The 19,434-nt window shown below is 54.9% G+C and overlaps 1 protein-coding gene across 8 annotated transcripts in view; it reads right to left on the bottom strand.

Moving 5' to 3' along the window:
* Window positions 1-19,434, bottom strand: part of ANKS1A (ankyrin repeat and sterile alpha motif domain containing 1A) — a 106,741-nt gene that overhangs the window by 11,724 nt on the left and 75,583 nt on the right. For all 8 annotated transcript variants that reach the window (XR_015261019.1, XM_086765940.1, XM_086765934.1 and 5 more), the window contains 4 exons: window positions 16,691-16,797; window positions 2,315-2,413; window positions 1,823-1,975; window positions 1,548-1,655 (listed from right to left, as the gene is read on the bottom strand). Coding sequence is in view for 7 of the 8 variants with exons in the window: in XM_086765940.1 (XP_086622066.1) it covers window positions 1,548-1,655; window positions 1,823-1,975; window positions 2,315-2,413; window positions 16,691-16,797 (467 nt within the window). In the remaining variant the exon portion in view is untranslated. The remainder of the gene's footprint in view (window positions 1-1,547; window positions 1,656-1,822; window positions 1,976-2,314; window positions 2,414-16,690; window positions 16,798-19,434) is intronic.

Raw genomic sequence — 19,434 nt, 5'->3', positions numbered from 1 at the left:
TGAGAGCGGCTCCCAGTGCCCAAAGGGGGCTGCAGGAAAGGTGGGGAGAGACTCTTCAGCAGGGCCTGCTGGGACAGGACGAGGGGTTTTAAAATAGAGGGAGGCAGATTTAGATTGGATCTTAGGAAAAAATTTTTTACAGTGAGGGTGGTGGAGCACTGGCCCAGGTTGCCCAGAGAGGCGGTGGATGCCCCATCCCTGGAAACATTCCAGGCCAGGTTGGCCGGGGCTCTGGGCAACCTGATCTGGTTGGAGATGTCCCTGCTCCTGGCAGGGGGGTTGGACTGGGTGGGCTTTGAAGGTCCCTTCCCACCCAAACCATTCCATGATTCTATGATTTGGTGCAGGGCGCAGAGGTGGGAGTAGCGCTCTGCTACCCGTTCAGTGCAGGCACCACCGCCTACGGAGGCACCTGATCCAAAGGATCTGCCTGACCTTTCCCATGGGGCAGGCATCCAGAATCTGACCTGCAAGGGCTGAATATTATCTTCCCCCAATTGTTTCCATAGCAGGATTACGCCTGGGCAAGTATTTGCTGCTTGGGTCGCTGGAGTTGATGGGGTGGGAAGCTGAAGGGACACAACTGGTGACGTTAAGATCTCTCCCAGCACTGAGGTGTTCGCACACTTCAGCTTGGTTCTGCACAGGGAAGATGGGAGTTTGACCACAAAGAAGAAAGCCGAGTTGGTGAACTCGTCCACCAGTTCAGCGAGAGCGCCTCTGTCCAAACAAACGGTGACGTTTGCTGTTGCGGGGCCCAGCCATAGCAGAACTTGTACAGCGCAACATCAAATTTCTGATTTAACTCTGCCCGGGTGCTGCAGGTGCTCTGGCCAAGTCAGGGCCAGCCTGGCTGTTACACGTCCCAAAGTTCTGCTTGACCACGTGTGGAGTGGGAGCGCTGGACTCTGCACCACCTCCAGCAGCAGCCAAGGTGCATCCACGGGAACTGCTTAACACAAACCACTCCCTCCTCCGCGCAGCCAGATGTGCGGTTGCCTCAGCGCTTCAAGAACTTTCTTGCCAAACCACCAAGTATCTGAGAGCCAGGAGTAACCCAGGGTTCCAGGCCTAATCACTTTGTTTTAATAAGAAACAAGCCATTCAGGTTTCACCCTTTCCTTTTTTAAAAAAGCAATGCAGTTTTCAAAGACCATTCTGTACTCCATGCACATTACTCTCAATACTTACTTTTAAAGGAGTTTTAACTTCAATATCGACACTGTAGGGTATTTTTTCCCTTTTCTATTGATTTTGCTGGGCAGAATTTCCTGTGCATGAAAGCAAGGCTGAACGTGCCTCCCCGTCTGAGCCCGGATACCCAGCCAGGACCTGAGCTCTCAGTAAGCACCCTCTGCAGATCTGAGTCCCCCAGAGGTGAGAGCCGCTCATCGGAAAGGGGACAGTCATTCCTGACAGACCTGGGTTTAGCTCTTTGAAACTACGGGAGAAAGGTGAAGGAGGACAGGGCAGAAGAAAGCACCCCGGCCACCGCTGAGCGTGCTCCGCACGGAGATACCAGCCGGCGAACACAAACAGCAACTCACTCTCAGCTGCGAGAAGCGTGGCGGCTTTGCCGGTGGCTCCTCGTAGGGCCTGTCTGCCAGGGAGGCGATGATCCGCTTCCGATGGCCAAGCAGATTCACTTTCAGCACCTGCAGGGAGAGACCACGGTCACCGTAGAGAGACCACGTCCCTGCCCTCGGCGCGAAGCAAAGCCTTCCCTCCCCTGGTCCCGTTTAACACCGCTCCCCGCAATCACGGCCCCGGAGGGAACGCGGGCAGGACCTCGCTGCCGTGGCAAGGGAAAGGCGATACTCACGTTTACTATTTCAAGCTCCCAGAGGTTTTTCACAGTGTCAATAGAGCTGTAGCCACTCGAGAGGAAGGACTGAATGTAATCCTGCAGCCCCAAAGAGTCGAGCCACGCGGGAACCGAAGGCTGGCTGTTCCCATCGCAGCCCAGGGGTTTCAGCTGTAAAAGCACAAGGAAGGGGTTAAAAGCCCTGGGGGGCTGGGATCTTGAGGCATACAGTGTCAACTAAAATCAGTTTAAAGGCCACTATCATCTCCACTAGCAGCTTTAAAGTTAAAAAAATCAAACAAACAGGGAATGCACTTGGGATCAAGAGGGACAGCCGCCCTCTCCCCAGCACGGCGTCACCTCATCCACGCAGCTTGGGAATCCAATAAATCCCTCCTCCTCCCTGCTATTCCCAAAACCCTTCCCACAGCCCCTGCGATCTCTCTGTGGGTCACAGGGACGGGCTTTTTTTTTTTTTCCCTCTGCCTCACAGGAGGTGTTGGTGCTGACCTTCGGGAGGGAGCGAGCAGCCTGGAGGAGCTTCCGACGGTGCTGCGGGTCGCTGATCCCGATGTCCCGAAGGTCCTGGTCTTCCATGACATTACAGCCCTGCGGGGACAGGAAGGAACAACATGGGAGCAGAGGGCAACAGAAGCCACACCAGGCATGGGAGCGGAGACCACGCGCGTTACAGCACCCTCCTGACCTCACCTCCCAGCACATCCCCACGGCAGGAGGAGGAGGAGGAGGAAGGCTCCCAAGGATGGCAGCTCTGCCCCGTGTACCGACCTCAGGCACCGAGAGGGCTGGCAGGAGAGGGGCTGCAGCGCACACAGCACCGGTGGGGCAGAGCATTGCCACGCCCTCCCTGCCGCAGCCTGCCCCGTCGCATCCTCTTCCAGCCGTGGGATTTCAGGCCGGCGCTTACAGCAACCCCCGTTTGACGCACAGATGCTTTAACAACGCCCAGGCAAACCCCGGCCCCTCCACGCACCGCGCCTGAGAAGGAGGCACTTGGCTCTGCTCAGCCTCCCTCCACGGCCACAGAGAAATCCGAATTTCTTTCCTTGAGAGCCGGCAATCTGGTGAAGGTCAGATTTATCCTCCGTCCCCCAGGCAGCCCACCCTGCTCCGGCAGAGATGCTCTGGTTGCCACGCACCGTTCTGTTAAAGCCCATTTTTCTGCCCCTCTTCTCCCCGCAGAGCAAGAGCGGACGCGTGCAGAACACAGCGACCTTCCCCCCTCACAGCCTGCTCCCCTGCCCCTCGTACCTGGGGAGAGCTCAGCGGGAAGCCCGGCCACGTCCCCCCACGGCCGGGAGAACCACGATGTGTGGGACCAAGGGCTTCAGTTCCAGCCCGGACCACCCCCTCCCCAGACCTGCCTCCCTGCGCTCTCAGGAGATCAGCTGAAGGTCTGAGCCGACAGCGCTTTGCTGCTCCACATTTGGGTTTTATAAGAGAAACCCAATTAAAATTGGCTGTCGGGCAACGCGCCGCTGCAGGGGCACGCCGGCTGTGGGAACAGCGGGCTGAATGGCTTCAGGAGGGAAAGGTGAGGGGAAGGTGGCCAAGTGTCCTCTCCAAAGGGCAGCAAATGTTTCCTATTCCGTCCCGCCCGCGCTTTCTGTGGCACCGCAGCACGTACGTTTTGCCGAGTGCCGCTTGCTTTAAATACAACAGCCAAATTTGAACGCAGCGAGCTGCTCGCTGAGCGGCCATCTCCGCGGGGCGACGCTGCCTCCTGCGATGGCAGGGGAGCAGGAACGGCCGTTCCCACCGCCCCTTCCACTCCGAGACGCTCCGGGACAGGCGCAGGGGCCCGTCCGCAGCCAGGATGGCCGGCGGGGAAAGCTGGCCTTTGGCTACGGCTTCATGAGAGTCACTGGGGGCATTTCACGGGGCCAGCGCCAGTCCTGCAGCCAAACACCAGCCGGCTCGCTCCTGGCGATGCCAGGATCCGCTTTGCTCCTGCCTTCCTTGGTCTGCGCCTGGGCTACGACAGCAGCATCGCTCCCACGGCCCGGTGCGGTAACGGCCGGGTAGGACGGCGCGCGGCTCTCCGCCCCGGCGAGCTGCTCTTCCCCTCGCCGCGGAGACAAGCGTTCAGAGAAACGGAGAATTAACGCTGCAGAGAAGAGGTGCCCGGAGCAAAAGTTGCTGGGAGAGCCGCTCTCAGAGGCCAGACTGCGGAGAAATAATTATTTAGCAAATGACGGCGGCAAATTAACGCAGCAGGCGGTGGGGGAGCAGGGCCCTGCAGACACCGTGCCCGTCAGCACCTGCAGCGGTGCTCCTCTGCCTCCGGCCTCCCTCGACAGGGCGGATGCCCGACGCCCTCGATTCCTGGGACATCGCGGGGAGAACGAGACGGCAGATCCGGAGCAGACAGCCGCAGCTCAAGAGTTGTGGAAACAGGAGAAAGAGCTGGGACTAACGACCCTGCAGCCGATCAGGGTTCGCTCCCTGTTTCCCAAAAAGTCAGTTTACAGCAGCAGGCTGCAGCGCTGCTCTCCAGTGCCACTGCACCCCTCAATCGCACAAAATCAATTAAAAAAAAAAAAAAGGTTGAAGGTCTGAGGGTGCCCACTCGGTGCCGGAGCAGCAGCAGGCTCCATTGCACCGGTTTAAAGGCAGCTTAACTCCCCCGACGCGCACCGTACCTGGCCGAAGCGTTTTTGCACGCGACAGCTCTGCCGCTGGGGCTGCCGGAAGGTCCCAGTACGCGGGAGGAATTCATCTCCTGGAGGGAGACGGCTTTTTAAAGGGCTTTTTTAAACGGACAGACGAGTGCTAGAGCAAGCGACAGGATTTCTCTTGTGAGCCTGGAGAGCAAAGCATCACTGCCCTGCCTGGGGGAGGCACGGGGTGGGGGGGGACCGACTTGAAGTCCCCGCAGCAGGGTAACGTCACACCTCGGGCACCTGAAACCCGCGCTTCCCGACGCCTCGGCCTGCCCTGCTCCCTCGCCCGCTCACCCCGGTGCTCTGCTGCTGGATTCCTCCGTCCGGAGCCGGGTACCGGAGCTGCAGCCGGCGCGGGGGCTCGAGGAGGACGAGAGCGAGGGCACGGCTCACGGCAAACCCTTCACACGCCAACCAGGACAGCAAGAACGGGCCGCAGTGCAACGAGCTGTGACAACAGCCACGGGTAATTTTCACGTACAAAAATTAAACGCGCTGGGCTGATCCTATTTACATTTTTACTCGGGTTTATTTTCCAACGTTGAGCCGTTTTGGTGCTGATCCTCTTCGCGGCAACGCCTGGCTGGCACCGCCACGCTCCCGCACCGGCGGCTCACGCTCTCCCGGGACGCTCGTTTCACGGCGACGCGGGCAGCGCCAGGCCCACGGCAAGGCAGTAGGCGTTCTGCTTTTGGCACCTCCAGTCCTAGGAAAATCGCTCGCTGTGTAGCGAGGCTACAAGCTAGTTAAACACTGTAAAGCCCATGGCTTCCTCCAACACGCCTTATTGTTACGTGTCACGTTAGATTCCCTCAGCGCCAGTCCGTATTCTCAGGGTAGGTAACAGGGACAGACAAAGCGTGGCAGCGCCGAATAAATCACCACGGTCTGCTGTACGTGAGCCTCCGCCCGGAGAAACGTCCTTTAAACCCGTCCGGATTTCATCCCCCGTGAAAAACAATAATCTGCCACTAAAACAGATCATTAAATGCAAACACACCGGAGATCTTTTAACCTTTGCCAGCTGAAGAGACGAGCTGTTTAAACCAGACGTTAAACCCGGTTTAGCACGCTGCTCAGCCCAAAGCTGAGGGGCAGAGATGCTCCTCCTGGGCCAGCGCTGCCTCCGCGCCGCGTTCCTCCGCCGCAGCGACTGCCGCGGGCGCGGTTGGTGCCCTGCTCTCTGCTCCCGCTAAACCACCTCCCTGCCCAACCGGCAACTGGTGACTTTGCACAAAAAGCTCCTCGAGCAAGGAGGGTTTCCAGCCGCGGAGGCTCTGGCACGGCTTTCCTCCGTCCCCGCCGCTCCCAGCACATCTCCCTCGCTTCTCACCGCCAGCCCCGTCCGTCCTGACCCCCTGGCTCACGCCGGGCGCTGGGCTGCCGAAGGCTCTTAGGAGCCCAGTTTCCGTTCCCGGCCCAGGAAAAAGGCATTCCTGCGCCGTACCGAGGCGGGGGTGACCGCAGATACACCCCCACGGCAGCGAGGGCAAGGGAACGCGGCACTCATCGCCGCCGTGAAACAAAGCCGGGGACTGCCGTGACACCGGGCTGCAAGACTTCAGAACAACTGCTGTGCGGGCTTGTGAGGGGTTTTTTTGGGAGGCTGATTTTTAAACAATAGCCCAATGCAGGTTTTTGGTTGTTCATTATTGCTTGGGGTTTTTTTGGGGTTTTTTTTTGGTTTTTTTGGGTTTTTTTTTGCTGGGGTTTGTTTTTTTTTTCTTTTAAAAAACAAAGGTCCCTTTTGGTGGTGACACAGGTTGGCAGTCATCTCCCCAGCTGAAGGCTGCGGAGCGTCCCGGCAGCCTGAGCCCAGCCCAGGCCCGTGGCCAGCCCCTCTCCGGGTCCTGCGAGGACGGATCCGGCACACGCCCGGGGCAGGGGAGAGGAATGCTCCCGCTCCTCTCCGCTCCTTCAGCAGCCGCCTCGGAAACGCCAGCTAGAATCAAGAAGACTTTCTGAAGACGTATTTCAGGGTTCATCTGTTGTGACAAGCGCTTTCTACCCTGCGCGTTTCTCCCGGCTCAGGGCTGCACCCGGGCCAGCGCTTGCGCTTTCGTCCGCTCCAGGGGAGCGGGGGACATCGGAAAGCCCCCTTCATCCCAGCCCCTCACCCTTTTCTCCTCGGTTCCGTCAGGAATTAGCTGTCAGCACTTCCTGGCCTGTTCAGGGTCACACATCCTTGCGTCGATCCAGATTTTAGCACAGCACCGCGTGCACACGTTAATCAGTCTTGGTCGAAAAATGTTTGGCGATATTTTATTCCCAGAAGAGTTGGGATGATCCCTAAAAAAAAAGCCACCAGGAAGCAGAGGCTGAATGTTTTTTGGAATGGACACGGGAGCACAATTTCCTCGCCAAGCTTCAGCTGCACACACGTGCGTTAGGTCGAGGACAGGACTACTTCTCCAGTGCAAGAGCATCCACGCTGGGGCGAAATGCATCCCGCAGGCGAGTCCTCCTCCGCTCCCACTGGCGATCCAAAGAGCCTGACTCTTCAGCCCAGTTGCAGACATCTGAAACTGGGCAAAGTGAACGGTCCAAACTGGCAGAGACTGGCTGCCGGACAGTCCAGAGGGGCTTCCATCCCTCAACCTGGCCTTCAGCTTCTCCAGAGCTGAACAGAGCTCCCTCACAATCACACAACCACCACGAGGGGCACCTCTGAGACCCCGTCTCTGCCCCCCGTATCGCCCCAAAGGAGGGCAGGGATCCACCAGTGACCCGCGTCCTTGCCTGGGCTGCCCGGAGGAGCCCTGAAGGATGCCGGTGCAGCCAAGGCGCCGGCGGAAACACCAGCTTTCAGAAAAAAGGCCTGCTTCAGTCACGCTTCACATCTTGCACTGTAATTAAACAGCCTGCAAGGCTCCAGGTTTCTCATTAAAGGGGAAAAAAGCACAGTCAGGGGTTACACCGGAGAGCTGCCGTCCCCTCCTGTTCGCCAGGTGACCCCGAAGGCGCGCCTGCCAAAATCAGAGCCGCTGAAACCCGCCAGCGTTCCCGCTCCAGCACGGCGCTCCGCAGGCGCTTAACGACCCAATCTCCAGACGCTGCTTCTCGCGCAGAGCCTGGCCGCCGTCCATCCTCTCTTTCCAGCTACGGAAGGGCCGGAGGCAACCAAAGTTTCGTCCAGGACGCGCAGTCTTACCCGGGCGGTTTAACGAACCCCGACTGTCCCCGGGAGCTCACGCTAGCGCAAGTGCTGCCTCCGTGAGCAAACCCTGTAACAAAGACAGGGACTGCAGGGAAGATGGGACGAGAATGTGTTTACTATTAAAAGCAACAGATGCAAAACCCAAACACAGCTTTTCCAGACTACAAAGGCTTCTGCAAACATCTACAGCAGAGAGCCTTCAGCTGCGCGAGTCAAAGCACCCATTTTTTTCTTAGATTAATGCACACAAAGCTCTTTTTCTTTCTCCCCTCAGTACATTCAAGACAATTTGCATCTTGTCAAGGATTTTGCTGCCACGGCTATTGCTTTACTTTTGGCAACCAAACGCCTGGATGTGGGAGACGGAGGCGCATCCAGCTCACCGCAGACCCAGCCTAAACAGAGGTTGCACATTCCTCAGACTCAAAACCACTTAGATTTCTCCTTTTTCAAGCGAAAAAAAGGATCAAGAACCCTCATTTCGGTCATCTTGGTACCAGTTAGCTGCAGCTTTCAGGAACTCAACGCAAGCAGGCAGTTCAGGGTTTGCAGTCAGTTCAATTCCACGCCCAGCAAAGCGATTTAGAGCCTCGCGCAGCTCTGCCTGAGCTTCTGGGTGCTCGTGCTGCCAGACTTCGCGGCCCCGCAGCATCCTGAGGATAAGGGAAGGCAGGGAAATTCAGAAAGACGAGCTGTAGCGAAGGTATTCCCGGGAGCTGACGAAGACACCACAGCCAAGAACGAGCTCCCCGTTCCCCAAACCATCAGTAAATGACGAAGCGACTTCTTTCCCTGCAGGGTTTGGAAGTCGCGTGTTTGGTCTCACCCAGCCCCTCCGAGCCACGCGTTCGAACCGCAGACCCCGGCCAGCTTCGACCCCCGTGCCGTGTACAGCACCTGGAGTGAAAAGCCCCACTAAGGTATCTTGTTCAACGGGACAGGAGCAGCTAATGCCTCGTTAACGGACTAATTGATCAGCTTGTCCCAGAAACAAGCTGTGTTCTGTGTATCTGCGTGATTTGCACTGCGGGGGCTTCTCACCTGAGACCCCCAGCGATCGCACAGAGCATCACCTCCTTTCACAGACAAAAAAAAAAAAACAAAAAAAAAGCTAAAAACTCCCCAAACAGAGCCTCGATTGCAGGCAACCTACAGCTCCATCAGCCGTCCCCGGCTGCTCAGCCCCTCCAGCAAATCTGGAGGATTATCTCGGAGCAGGCTGACGACCCCGAAGCCGGGACCTGCACCCACCAACTTCAGAGCCAGGGGACCAGCGCTTGGTCACACGAATACTTATTTGTCATCGGCCTCGTGATCCACGGAGCTTCGTGCCTTCCCTTAACGTAGTTCAGTGGAAACGAGGGGGGGAAAAAAATAGTCTTTGTGCAGCTAAGGGCACGACAACGGAGCCCCAGCTCTTCACAGAGCATTGGCGGAGGAAAGGGCTCGTATACAAAACCCCACAATAAATCCCAGATTAGCACACAGCCACTTCATTTTTGTTTAATTTCCTTCCCCACGCAGACTGGCAGCGTGACAATGGCAACGGAGGGAATCGGTCATGGTTGTCAAGTTCAGGCAATTTTATTGAGGGAAAAAAAAATTAACTGCTACTTTAATGGCTTTTTTAATGTTTCTTGGGCCTGGAGCTACTAATGAATCAAATGTAAGTATCCTCTAAATTGCCAGCTCTGGTCCACCCACTTTGCTCCTCAAAATCCACTCCAAGCTCGCTGCTCTCCGGGAAGTTCATTTCCATCATCTGGGGAGCCTCAGCGCCGCTCAGCCGCGCTTCCCCGGTCAGAGCCACGCGTGAGCGGCCGAAACGCTCTCCCAAACCCCACATCATCGTATGTCTCCACTCTCATCGCTCCCTTCCAGGGAAAACCCCAAAAATCATACCGTCGTGGACAAAGCACGGTCCTTGTGAGCCACCCAAGTAGCATCTGAAACCCACTGGAGAGCTGTCAAAAAATCCATTTAATTGTCTGAATCTATTCCCACTCAGACGTTTGGCAGAAACCTTCACGCCAGGGTCCAATTCCACTCTTACGGGACGTTCATCCAGGACATCGAAATCAGTCTGGGGACCAAGAAATGCATTTCCAGTAGGCTGGCAGCAACGATAAAGAGCAGACAACGCCACGTAACGTGGCTGATGTACTCCCTCTCTACGTTGTAAAAATAAACGAACGCTATTTCAGCAATAAATCGGCCAGCCGGCGTGAATCAGGCCAAAGAGGTTCCCAAATCTGACCAAAAACCGTTAACAGGTGGATTGCCAGCACGTCTAGGTATCACTGGTATTTATTTCCACTCCCAGCAGCTCAGCACACACCAGTTTAGAAGCCCAGCCACCAAAAATCACTGCAGGGCAGAGCTTTGCAGCACTGGCTGTGGGAAAACCAAGCCTGGAACCAACCACCCCAGAGCTTCTGCCTGGATGAACAGAGCTTCAAACCAAGCCTACCTGCCCAGACACAACCTACACACGGGGGCTTACCTGGGCCTAGACTAACGCACTCTCCAGCACCTGCAATCACACCAACTTTTCTCTCCATCCCACCCAGTGCAGCAGCAGCAGAACCTTCTCAGTGGGATCTCTGACAGGTCGCTGCTCTTGATAGATCATTACTGGGTGCAAAACGCTGCTGGAATATGTCAGTGAAGTTTTCCCCAGATGACTACTGTAAAATGACAAGTTTTATATGAAAATAGAAAAAAGCTCTGGGGCACACACATTCTCAGAGCACGCTAAAAGCCTGGCTGCTGCCCAAGGGAGCGGCATCTGCGAGCCAAGCGCAAGGTTCGGAAGTGGATCACGCAGAACAGAGCCACTGTTCACCGAGGACACCAGGAGAGGATCACACAGAACAGAGCCACTGTTCACCGAGGACACCAGGAGAGGATCACGCAGAACGGAGCCACAATTCACTGAGGACACCAGGAGAGGATCACGCAGAACAGAGCCACAATTCACCGAGGACACCAGGACACACCCCGTGCCCCAGCAGGACAGGGATCAGGTGAAAACGAAGATCGTGCAGATGTCAGCACCCAAAACAGGGGGATTTGCAGGGCGAAGGAGACCCAGCTCCGAGGTTTTTATTAACCGTTTGCTTGCACACAGACACAGAGGAGAGAAGAGAAAGGCTCTTTCGTAACGAAGACCACTGCTGCCAGTCTAACGTGGCACTGGATTACATTTAATTAAATTAAGGTCAGCACTCTAAATTATATGCAGACACCCCATTCTTCCAGTGCCATCGTGTTTCTACCACTTCTCTCCAATTACAAAAAAAGTAATAATTAAAAAACCAAGAGAGGAGCCCACGGCACTCCAGGAGGAGAACAGATTTCCGTTTCTGACGCTGTCTCATTGAATCAGCATTAGCTGCTTTCCACACACTCCACGGGAATCCAGGCTTGAACAACAAAAAAAGCCATAAAAATGGTTTATGTTCTCTTTTACCTGCTCGTTTGCGAATCAAAATATCTTTGGACTGAATAAAAAGTTCAGCTACAGAATAATCACACAACTGCCAGAGCATGCGAGGTCTGCCCTTCTCAGATGTCAGCTGAGAAGCTGTCTGGGGTAGCAGCAAATATTCAGCCCTCCAAGAGAAGGGAAAGGCTTTCCAAGCAACTCAGACACGTTTATGGGATCAGTGGGATTACAAAATACCGTAGTGAGGGTGCAGTAATGGCATTTCCTTCCCCGCTCCTGTGGGGGAATTCTACCGTGAGTTACTGCAATTCCTCCTCGCGACGCTGGCAGCTTCCCTCCTTCCCCGGAACGGCCGAGTCCGGCCCAGCCTTTCCCTCTCCCTCATTCCTGTGACTGCTGCAGGGCACTGGGATGCACTGGGCACTCTCACTGTGCCAAACCAGTTTCCTGTGGCCCTCCCGAAGGGCACACCCGTTGCAGGGCCACTGGTGATCACAGGGGACGTGATGGGACAAGGCTTTAGGAGCAGCAGAACCCCTCCTGGTTCAGATTCCTCTGGCATTTTTCCTACTCTCACAGCTCCCCAGCTCGTTACCGGTCAAGGACAATTAAGTCGATTTACAGTGCCTTTTCCTGAACGACACCGCTCACTCGCTGCTACGGATTTGTGATCTGACCTTTTCTCCTCCTCTGGTGAAGGATGAGGCAGCGGGTCTCCCGAAGCTCCACGCACGCACGCGGGCCGCGTTCCTCCACGCGGGAGGCGGCAGGGCCGGCGTCTCCAGCGTGGTGGGGCGTTCCTGGTCCGTCAGCGCTGTTAGCATCGGGCATGCCATTCTGCTGAGGATTTCATTCTCCTCGCAAAGCGGTATTTTTGCCAAGCCAAGGCCAGCACAGCCCACAGCAGTAACGCTCAGCTAGCAGCCTCAATTCAGCTCTGTTTACCCACCGCACAAATAAACCTTTCCCCTCTAACGAAGGAGCTCCAGCAGGCTGCGAAGCAGAGGAGGAGGATTTGAAGCAACATCTCCATTTTTGCTTTCTTTAATCCCCGGCTGGCTGAAGAGGCCGCTCTTCGAGTTAAAGCCCCATACGAAAAGCAGAAGCTGAGCATCATCATCCGATTGCCCCGAGCCAGCAATGCTGGCGGTGAAGGTCACTCAGCGGCGACAGAGAGGGCGAGCGAAAGAAGCCGGTGCCTCGGACTGAGGGGTCCGTGCTGGAGGGCAACGGCGAGAATGTCAGGGAAAGGCTCTTTCCTACCATTGCCCATGAACACAATAAAGCTGTTGTAGGGAACTTAAAGGGAATACAAGAATTTCTCCAGACACAGAAATGCAGGTGTTGGTATTTGGGAAGAAAACCCAGTCTTTTAGAAAATTAAGCTACCTAAATCCATCTTTTACAGCCCCTTTCTTCCCAAAAGATTACAGACAATCTGAAACAAAGGTTTCAGGCCCTTCCCAGAAACACGTACACAGCAGGTACGCTTCAACGTCTCGTCAAACGGATGTTTAAATAATCCTGCTGACCTGCGTTAGCAACATCTACCCTTGACTGAAGTCAATACCCGATCCAGACCATTTACTCTGAACCAGTCACAAAGGATCCCGGGTTTGCATCTGACTGGAACCGGTCAGCATCACCGAGATGCTCTCCTGTGCCGTATCCAACACCGCAGCATTTTCTTTTGTTCTGCAGATTTAACAACAATTTTACGTCATGGAAACACTGATCAAGAAACTCTGCTTTAGTACTGGAAGAAAGCAACACACCAGTGAGGCCAGCGCTGCAAACCCAGCCCAGCTCCAGTTCCCGAAACCCCCAGGAGCCGTGTGTCCAGGCGGGATGACGGTGGGCGCGTTCAGGCATTCACACCTGTGATTCCCTTCTCCTCACCGCGGCTCTGCCGGCTTGTTCTGCCCCGATAACCAATTTGCAAGCCCTCAAAAATCTCTGCAAGTTCCAACAGTGAGAATATTCCCAACAAGCCCTGCCCGACACCGCTCAGAACCAACGGCTGTTACAAATAACATTCTACCATCCGTCCTGAACTCCCCCAAAAGAGAAACAGCCCTGGGAGAGACACCCACACGAGGCGGGTCAGCCCTGGCCGCAGTCATCGCCCTCTTACCCAAGCAGACCCGAACTGCAACAGGAATTTTGGGTTTGCTGATAACTGAAGCGCTGATCTCGCCCGCTCGTGGGCAAGGGGTCTGCAAGTCGCTAAAACCTTGTCCCAGACGCAGAGCTGGAGTTCCTGAAAGCACAGAAGCCTCCGCTCGACACCCATCACCCACCCCAGCTATCTGAGAAAACGCACTCTACCTTCCCTTTCTATAGGAAAACCTGCAAAACGTTCACGGCTCACATTACGGTTTACATCTCCAACCCTGCCTCTTCCAGGTAAACCCGTGAGAGCGGCAGGTCTCCAAAGCCTTCAGCTGCCAGCGCTGCCCATCAAAGCGTGTGAGCGGAGAGAGGCAGTGGGATCAGTGCCCCCTCGGCGCTGCTGGAGATGCCGGAGAAGGCGGTCGCGTGTCCGGAGAGCACAGCTCCTCACCTAACAACAAACCTCTGGATTTCTGCAAGTAACGGATTACTGCTCTTGGAAGGAACGCGTGTTTCTGCCTGCCTAGATGAACATCTAATTAAGAAGCCCAATTCATTTACAGAGCGCTTTTCAAAATCACTTGACCACACTGTGCGTCCGTGAATCGTTTCCCTTATCTGGGGGTAAGCGCTTCGTAACACAGGATGCAAATCAGCACTCAGCCAGCCGAAAGCACACAGGAAAGCAGGAATTCCTGAGAGCAGAACTGGCTCAGAGCGCTAAAAACCACCGCGCAAGCTCCAGCACCCTCCAGAGCTCGTCTCTTACCAGCTCTGTCTCTTAGAGCTGTCCTGCCCAACTCAGCCTTTGCTCTTGCAACGCTTTCCTCGCCCACACCCACCGCACAAAGCGTCTTGTTTGCTCGCAAACGGGCGCCGGGGGCCCCCAGCAGCAAAGGAGCATCCTCAGCATCCTGAAAAAACTTCCCGCACGCAGGGATTAACGCAAGGCAAAGTCTTACACAGGAAAAAAAAAAAAAAAAAAAAGAGCATTTCTGTATCAAAAGACTCTCCAACTTTCTCATTTTGGCTATTAAAACTTAATTAGCCTCGCAGCCCATCTGGCAATTTGCAAGCCGCTACCCAGCATTCTCCGGACCTTGAAATATTTAACGGAATGAGGCACTAACAGGGAGTAATCCTTTCACAGAAATCATTTCACTCCAGGAAAAGACCACCACTTAGTTTGAAATATTCTTCGTTAGCGACTGAAAGCGGCAATTAATAAAGGAATTGTTACGTAAAACAGGGAATGGACAGGCTGCCATGCCAGGAGCACCCAGGTCCTTCCAGCACTCGCTGCCCCAGCCAGCCTCAGCGTTTACAACAACGTTAATAATTCATCTGAGAACATCAAAACCCCTACTAAAAATAAACTGACTGCTTGTTCCTCATTTGTACTGCGTCTGAAGGTTTAACTCCCACATCAGAAGCTGAAGGTGAGTAACAGAACAGAGGAAAAGATTCTTCACAATTAAACATCCACACTGGGCTGACTGCACCAGCCTGAAATTCCCAGGACTTGCGTGAAAGGATTTGAAGCCGGTCTTGACGTGGGTGCCAGAGTCAACTCCCCAGTCAAAGGGATAAGCAGCAAACGGGAAATCAGCCAGGATTTACAGGAGAGTTAAAGAATTTTGTTAAGTTATTTGACCTTTTAAAATGGAGAGGAACAAGCAAGGAGAGTGTCCCACTTCCCAAAATCAGAAGCTGATTTCCTACGCTGGGAGCGGTTACCGAGCGTTGGACGGGGAAAAAAAAAACCATCCAGCCATGGACAACACTGACAGGCAACTCCTGCCACACACACCATAAAATCACAGTGAGATACGCACAAGGAGCCTCTTCTTTCGTCCTACGACAAAATTCTGCATCAGACAGCTCGCAACTAAGTGTTGCTACTTACTGCGAATAGGCACAGTCAATAAAAACTCCTGCTTCCGAGCCTCCAGCTCCCTCCCGCCTCTCCGGGGACAAGTGGAAAGTTAATTTCCTTCGTTATTAAACCTCTGTGCAGAGAGAGGTCTCTCACCACGCTTGTCAGGCAGGGTCAGCCAGAGGAAAGGCGTTTTTATCTGCCAACTGCTGGAGTGAGAGCAGCCCACTGATACCCCGAAGGTCAGAGATCCACCAGCAGCGGATCCCAAGCAGGCATCTGTGGGGCATTACTAATTCAAATTTGTTGTGTCACCTCCAGAGCATCCCAGAAGTCGAATCAGACGGCCCCAGTGCGCAGGGGATGCTGAAACCTCGCACAGAGCCGAACGCACCCCTCGAAAGCACAGCGGTCCCAGTGGCCGAGGGTCCACTGAAGGGCTGGGACCAGCTGGGTGGGACACTGCGGGGCTGGAGACCCCAGGAAGGGCCAGGGAGCGGCGGCGGGAACCATCCCTCATCCTGCACGGGTGCGGGGGTAACTTGCCCCAAATCCTCCCCGGGGAAGAGGGACGGCACCCGCTGTGGGAACAGGACAGGGCAGAGGCACAGGGGCGTGTGGCGACACCATGGCCTGCCGCCAGCCGTTCCCCCACTGAAGGTGCATAAACCAGGGAATTCATCCCGTTGGTCGGGTCATTCTTCAAAAGCGTCATTACATCCTGCCTCAAGTACCCCCACGGACACTGCTCTGCTGTGCGCTTCCTCACCCCTCCACCCACGCCCCATCCAGCCCTTCCTCCTTCCTCCAGCTGCCCCCTACACCCCCTCACCACCGCCGGACGGTCGCTGTGCTTTCCAAAACCCCTCACCCAGCTCACAACACGGCCGTCAAGCACACGTCCTCCTGGATATCACCTCTCTGCGCCATCCAGTACCAAAGAGATGTTCCCACTCCCTTTCCAAGGCAGCATGTCACGTTAGCCCAAATGACGTCTCCAAAGGTTTACATCAATTTTTAGAAATCTTTATTTGCAAAACTCAAAAAGCATTTCTTGAAGCCATGCGGGCAGAACCCTCCCACAAAACCAAGATTTTCTGTCTTTGCAGTTCCATATGAACCCTTAGATTTTTACACCACGCAGCTTTAAGTTTCCAGACACTGGTTATTAAAAAAACCCCTCAACATTAAGCATTACCATCTTGTCATCATTAGGTTTCAGAGCCAACAGTGTCAATGTGATTAAGTACAGCTCATTAACAGCCTGCCTGTATGCTCAGAGTAAGGACACTCCCAACAAGAGGTCCACCACCTCCTTCATACTCCAGAGCACAGACCGCTCAGTGATTTCCTCAAAACACTAGAGACTTCCCATTCCCATTTCTGGAGCAAATTGGATAGTAAAGATTTAGGAGACAGAGAAAATGAGATTTTATAAAAAATTATAGTGAAAACACTATTATACCTGAATTAAATGACCCAACACAACCCTCATTTCCTCCTGCAGAACCCAGATCTCCTCTGCAGCTGACGCGGGGCATCGGAACAAGTCAAGGTTCGGCCAAGACATTATTTTTTTTTTTTTCATGGGTTCCACCCAGCAACTTACCAGGAAGCGGACATCATCAAAGCCGTTCAAAAGCAGCTTACTCTCATATTGCTGCAGGCCAACGGACTCCAGCCACTCCCCGACGCTCTGCTCCAGCATCCGCGAACCTGACGAGAGAGGAATCGGCAGACGCTTGAAAAGGGAAAAACCGTTAAGGCGGTAGCAGCGGCACTCTGAGGAAGACAGATGGCATTGCCACATCATAGTCATTACCATAAAGAAACTCAAAAAATTATGCTCAGAGTACAACAAAGCAGCTGGCAGACAATTCCTCTGGTGCGCACAGACCATGGGCAACCAGGCTTCCAGCGCCTCCGCGGGCTCCGGGTTTAATTTGTATCCCAGTTAACGCTCAGGAAAAAAAAAACCACCTTGCCCTGGCAAAGCGTTTGGAAGCGCTGCTGGGACCATGACATCACATGCACTGCTCCCAGGGCTCAGGCGAGCTTCTTGTCAGGCAAACGCACGAAGCCCAACCCCACGGGGACGCCGATCCACTCCTTGGCTCGGCCGAAGTGGGCGGGAGGAGGGGACCGAACTTGCACCCAAGGCATTCCCACAGCCGGTCGCAGGTGCGAGGGAACGGAGCGGAGCCGCTCACAAACGCACGGAGCCGCGCGGGTCCTCACGTCCACGCGGCTTGGGATGGAGCGGGCCAGCGGAGAGGGCCAGGCGCGCTGCAGGCACAAAGCAGCTAGAGAGAAAAGACATCTCCATGCAGCCGAGACACAGAGCAGACACGACGGACTTTGGGAAAAGCAGCAGAAGCCAGACCAGAGCAGCTGTCCACAGGAAGACATGCAAGACAAAGAAAGCACACAGACTGCAGCAGAAGAAAAGAAGGGCTTGTACTTTTTTTCCCCAGGCAGTCCTGAAACAGGCAAACCATGGCAAGGGCTTTTTCGGGCTGTTACGGCGTCAGGAGGAGCAGAGGCGTGAGGGACACCGAGCACGAGTCCCAGAGTCCTGGCGCTGGCATTTCACCACCTATCCGCACGCCTGGCATCCCAGCACGCTGCTCGGACCGGGCTGGCCGCACCAGAGAGTCCGACTACGCCGCTGCAGCGGGTAACGGCAGGAGAGACAGAGGAACCGGTGGAGTTTTCACCCAACACACCCAGTCCTGCCAGGAGCTTGGCGCACGCTCGTGTTTGCCCTTCCTTCATTTTCTTCAGCTGAGCGCAGCTGCTGCATCCCAGCCCCTCGCTCAAACACGGAGCAGCTCTGGAGGGGGAGGCATTTTAGCTCCTTGCTTCCCAACCGCGTCAAAACAAAGAGAAACCAAATGCAACACACACTCTCCTTATTCCTGCAGCAGCTCAAGTCCAAGACATGCCCCGGCACCTCCTCTCAGCCGCTGATAAATGCGATCCTGCCTGACACCACAAGCTCTCCCTTCCCTCACCCTGGGGAAGAGAGTCCAGTGACTCGTTACTCTCCTCTAGAAAAGCTTGAGACCTTAAATATGACCAAAAAAAGTTCAGACATCTCCTTTTCATCAGGAAATTTGCTATGCAAGACAGGTAGAATTTTTCAGGCTTCTCCACACGTCTGTTTCAAGCGTATAATAAATAAAAAGATGATCAGGAAAACCAGGTTTGCTTTCTTCAAGCCTCCAGGTCAGCTGGAGCTGTCTGGTACCTTCCAAGCCATCCTTCCCACCCCCGCCCGCTGCAGTGGCTGCAGGACGCAGAGCTCACGGCGTTATCAGGGAATTCTCGGGGTGAGGGATCCCGCTGCTCCGGTCCACGGGAGAGCTCCTCCGCTCGGCGAGTCCGAGAGCGCTGCCCGGTCCTTCTAGCGCACGCTGCAGCACGAGAGACGCGGAGATCACAAAAGGTTTCCGTCTCCCTCCCCTGACACAGCCCCTGCGGAAGGGCAGCATCTAAACCTGGAATTTAGGCAGCCAGCTCCCGCTCGCCCGGGGTCTCCATCCTTCCCTTCCGTCCATCCTCGCGGCTCCGCCGGCAGCCGCGGCCCCGCAGCAGGCAGTCGCGTGTCCTTGCGGAGCGCCGCAGCGGCGTGCTTTGTCTGAAGGCAGCCGGCTCCACGCTCGCCGTTCCGCTCTCAGCCCTGTCTCCGGCTCTCGCATCGCCTGTCCCTCCCTTCCCTCCATCCTCTCACCCCTCCCAGCTCTTCCATCGCTGAGCGGGCGAGGGGAGGGAGACAGCAGCTTTGTAACTCTCCACGGAAATCACTGACTTCTCAGTATTTACTCAGTGACGGACTCCACAGCGTAGGTTTTCTCAAAACGACATTACAGGTCTGCTGTGACAGCTCCAAGTGATTTGCGGATGCCTTGGAATTAATTTATCGAGAGAGAGGCGAGGGAACTGCTTGCTGCCTACTCCAGCAGTCGGGGAATTGGCAGGGGAACGAAACCACAGCAGTTCCTTCCTCTGAGCTCCTGAATTTCCTTTTAAAATATTATTTACTCTGCTCAGCCTTTTGTACGCTTGTAAACGTGTTTCTGCTTTTAAAAGGGAAACCTACAGTGACACCCAGTGCAGGTTTTCTGTTTTTAAAACCGCTCCACATCAAGACAAATTGAAGGGGGGGTATTTGGAGGGAGGGGAATGGAGGGGTTTACCTGAAAAAGAAGATCACAGGTGCCTCCAAACATCCTAGACTGAAAATAAGGACCTGCAAACTGCACTGGATATTTGCACGTTATGAGGAGGACACAGGAGCAAATGAATCCCAGTGACTGTGCCCCCCAGCAAGAACCCAATCACAACTTCCAG

The sequence above is a fragment of the Chlamydotis macqueenii genome, chromosome 23, assembly GCF_036417535.1.
Source record: "Chlamydotis macqueenii isolate bChlMac1 chromosome 23, bChlMac1.mat, whole genome shotgun sequence".
Lineage (NCBI taxonomy): Eukaryota > Metazoa > Chordata > Aves > Otidiformes > Otididae > Chlamydotis > Chlamydotis macqueenii.
The sequence above is the reverse complement of the archived record's forward strand: the minus strand, read 5'-3'. Positions and strand labels throughout refer to the sequence as shown.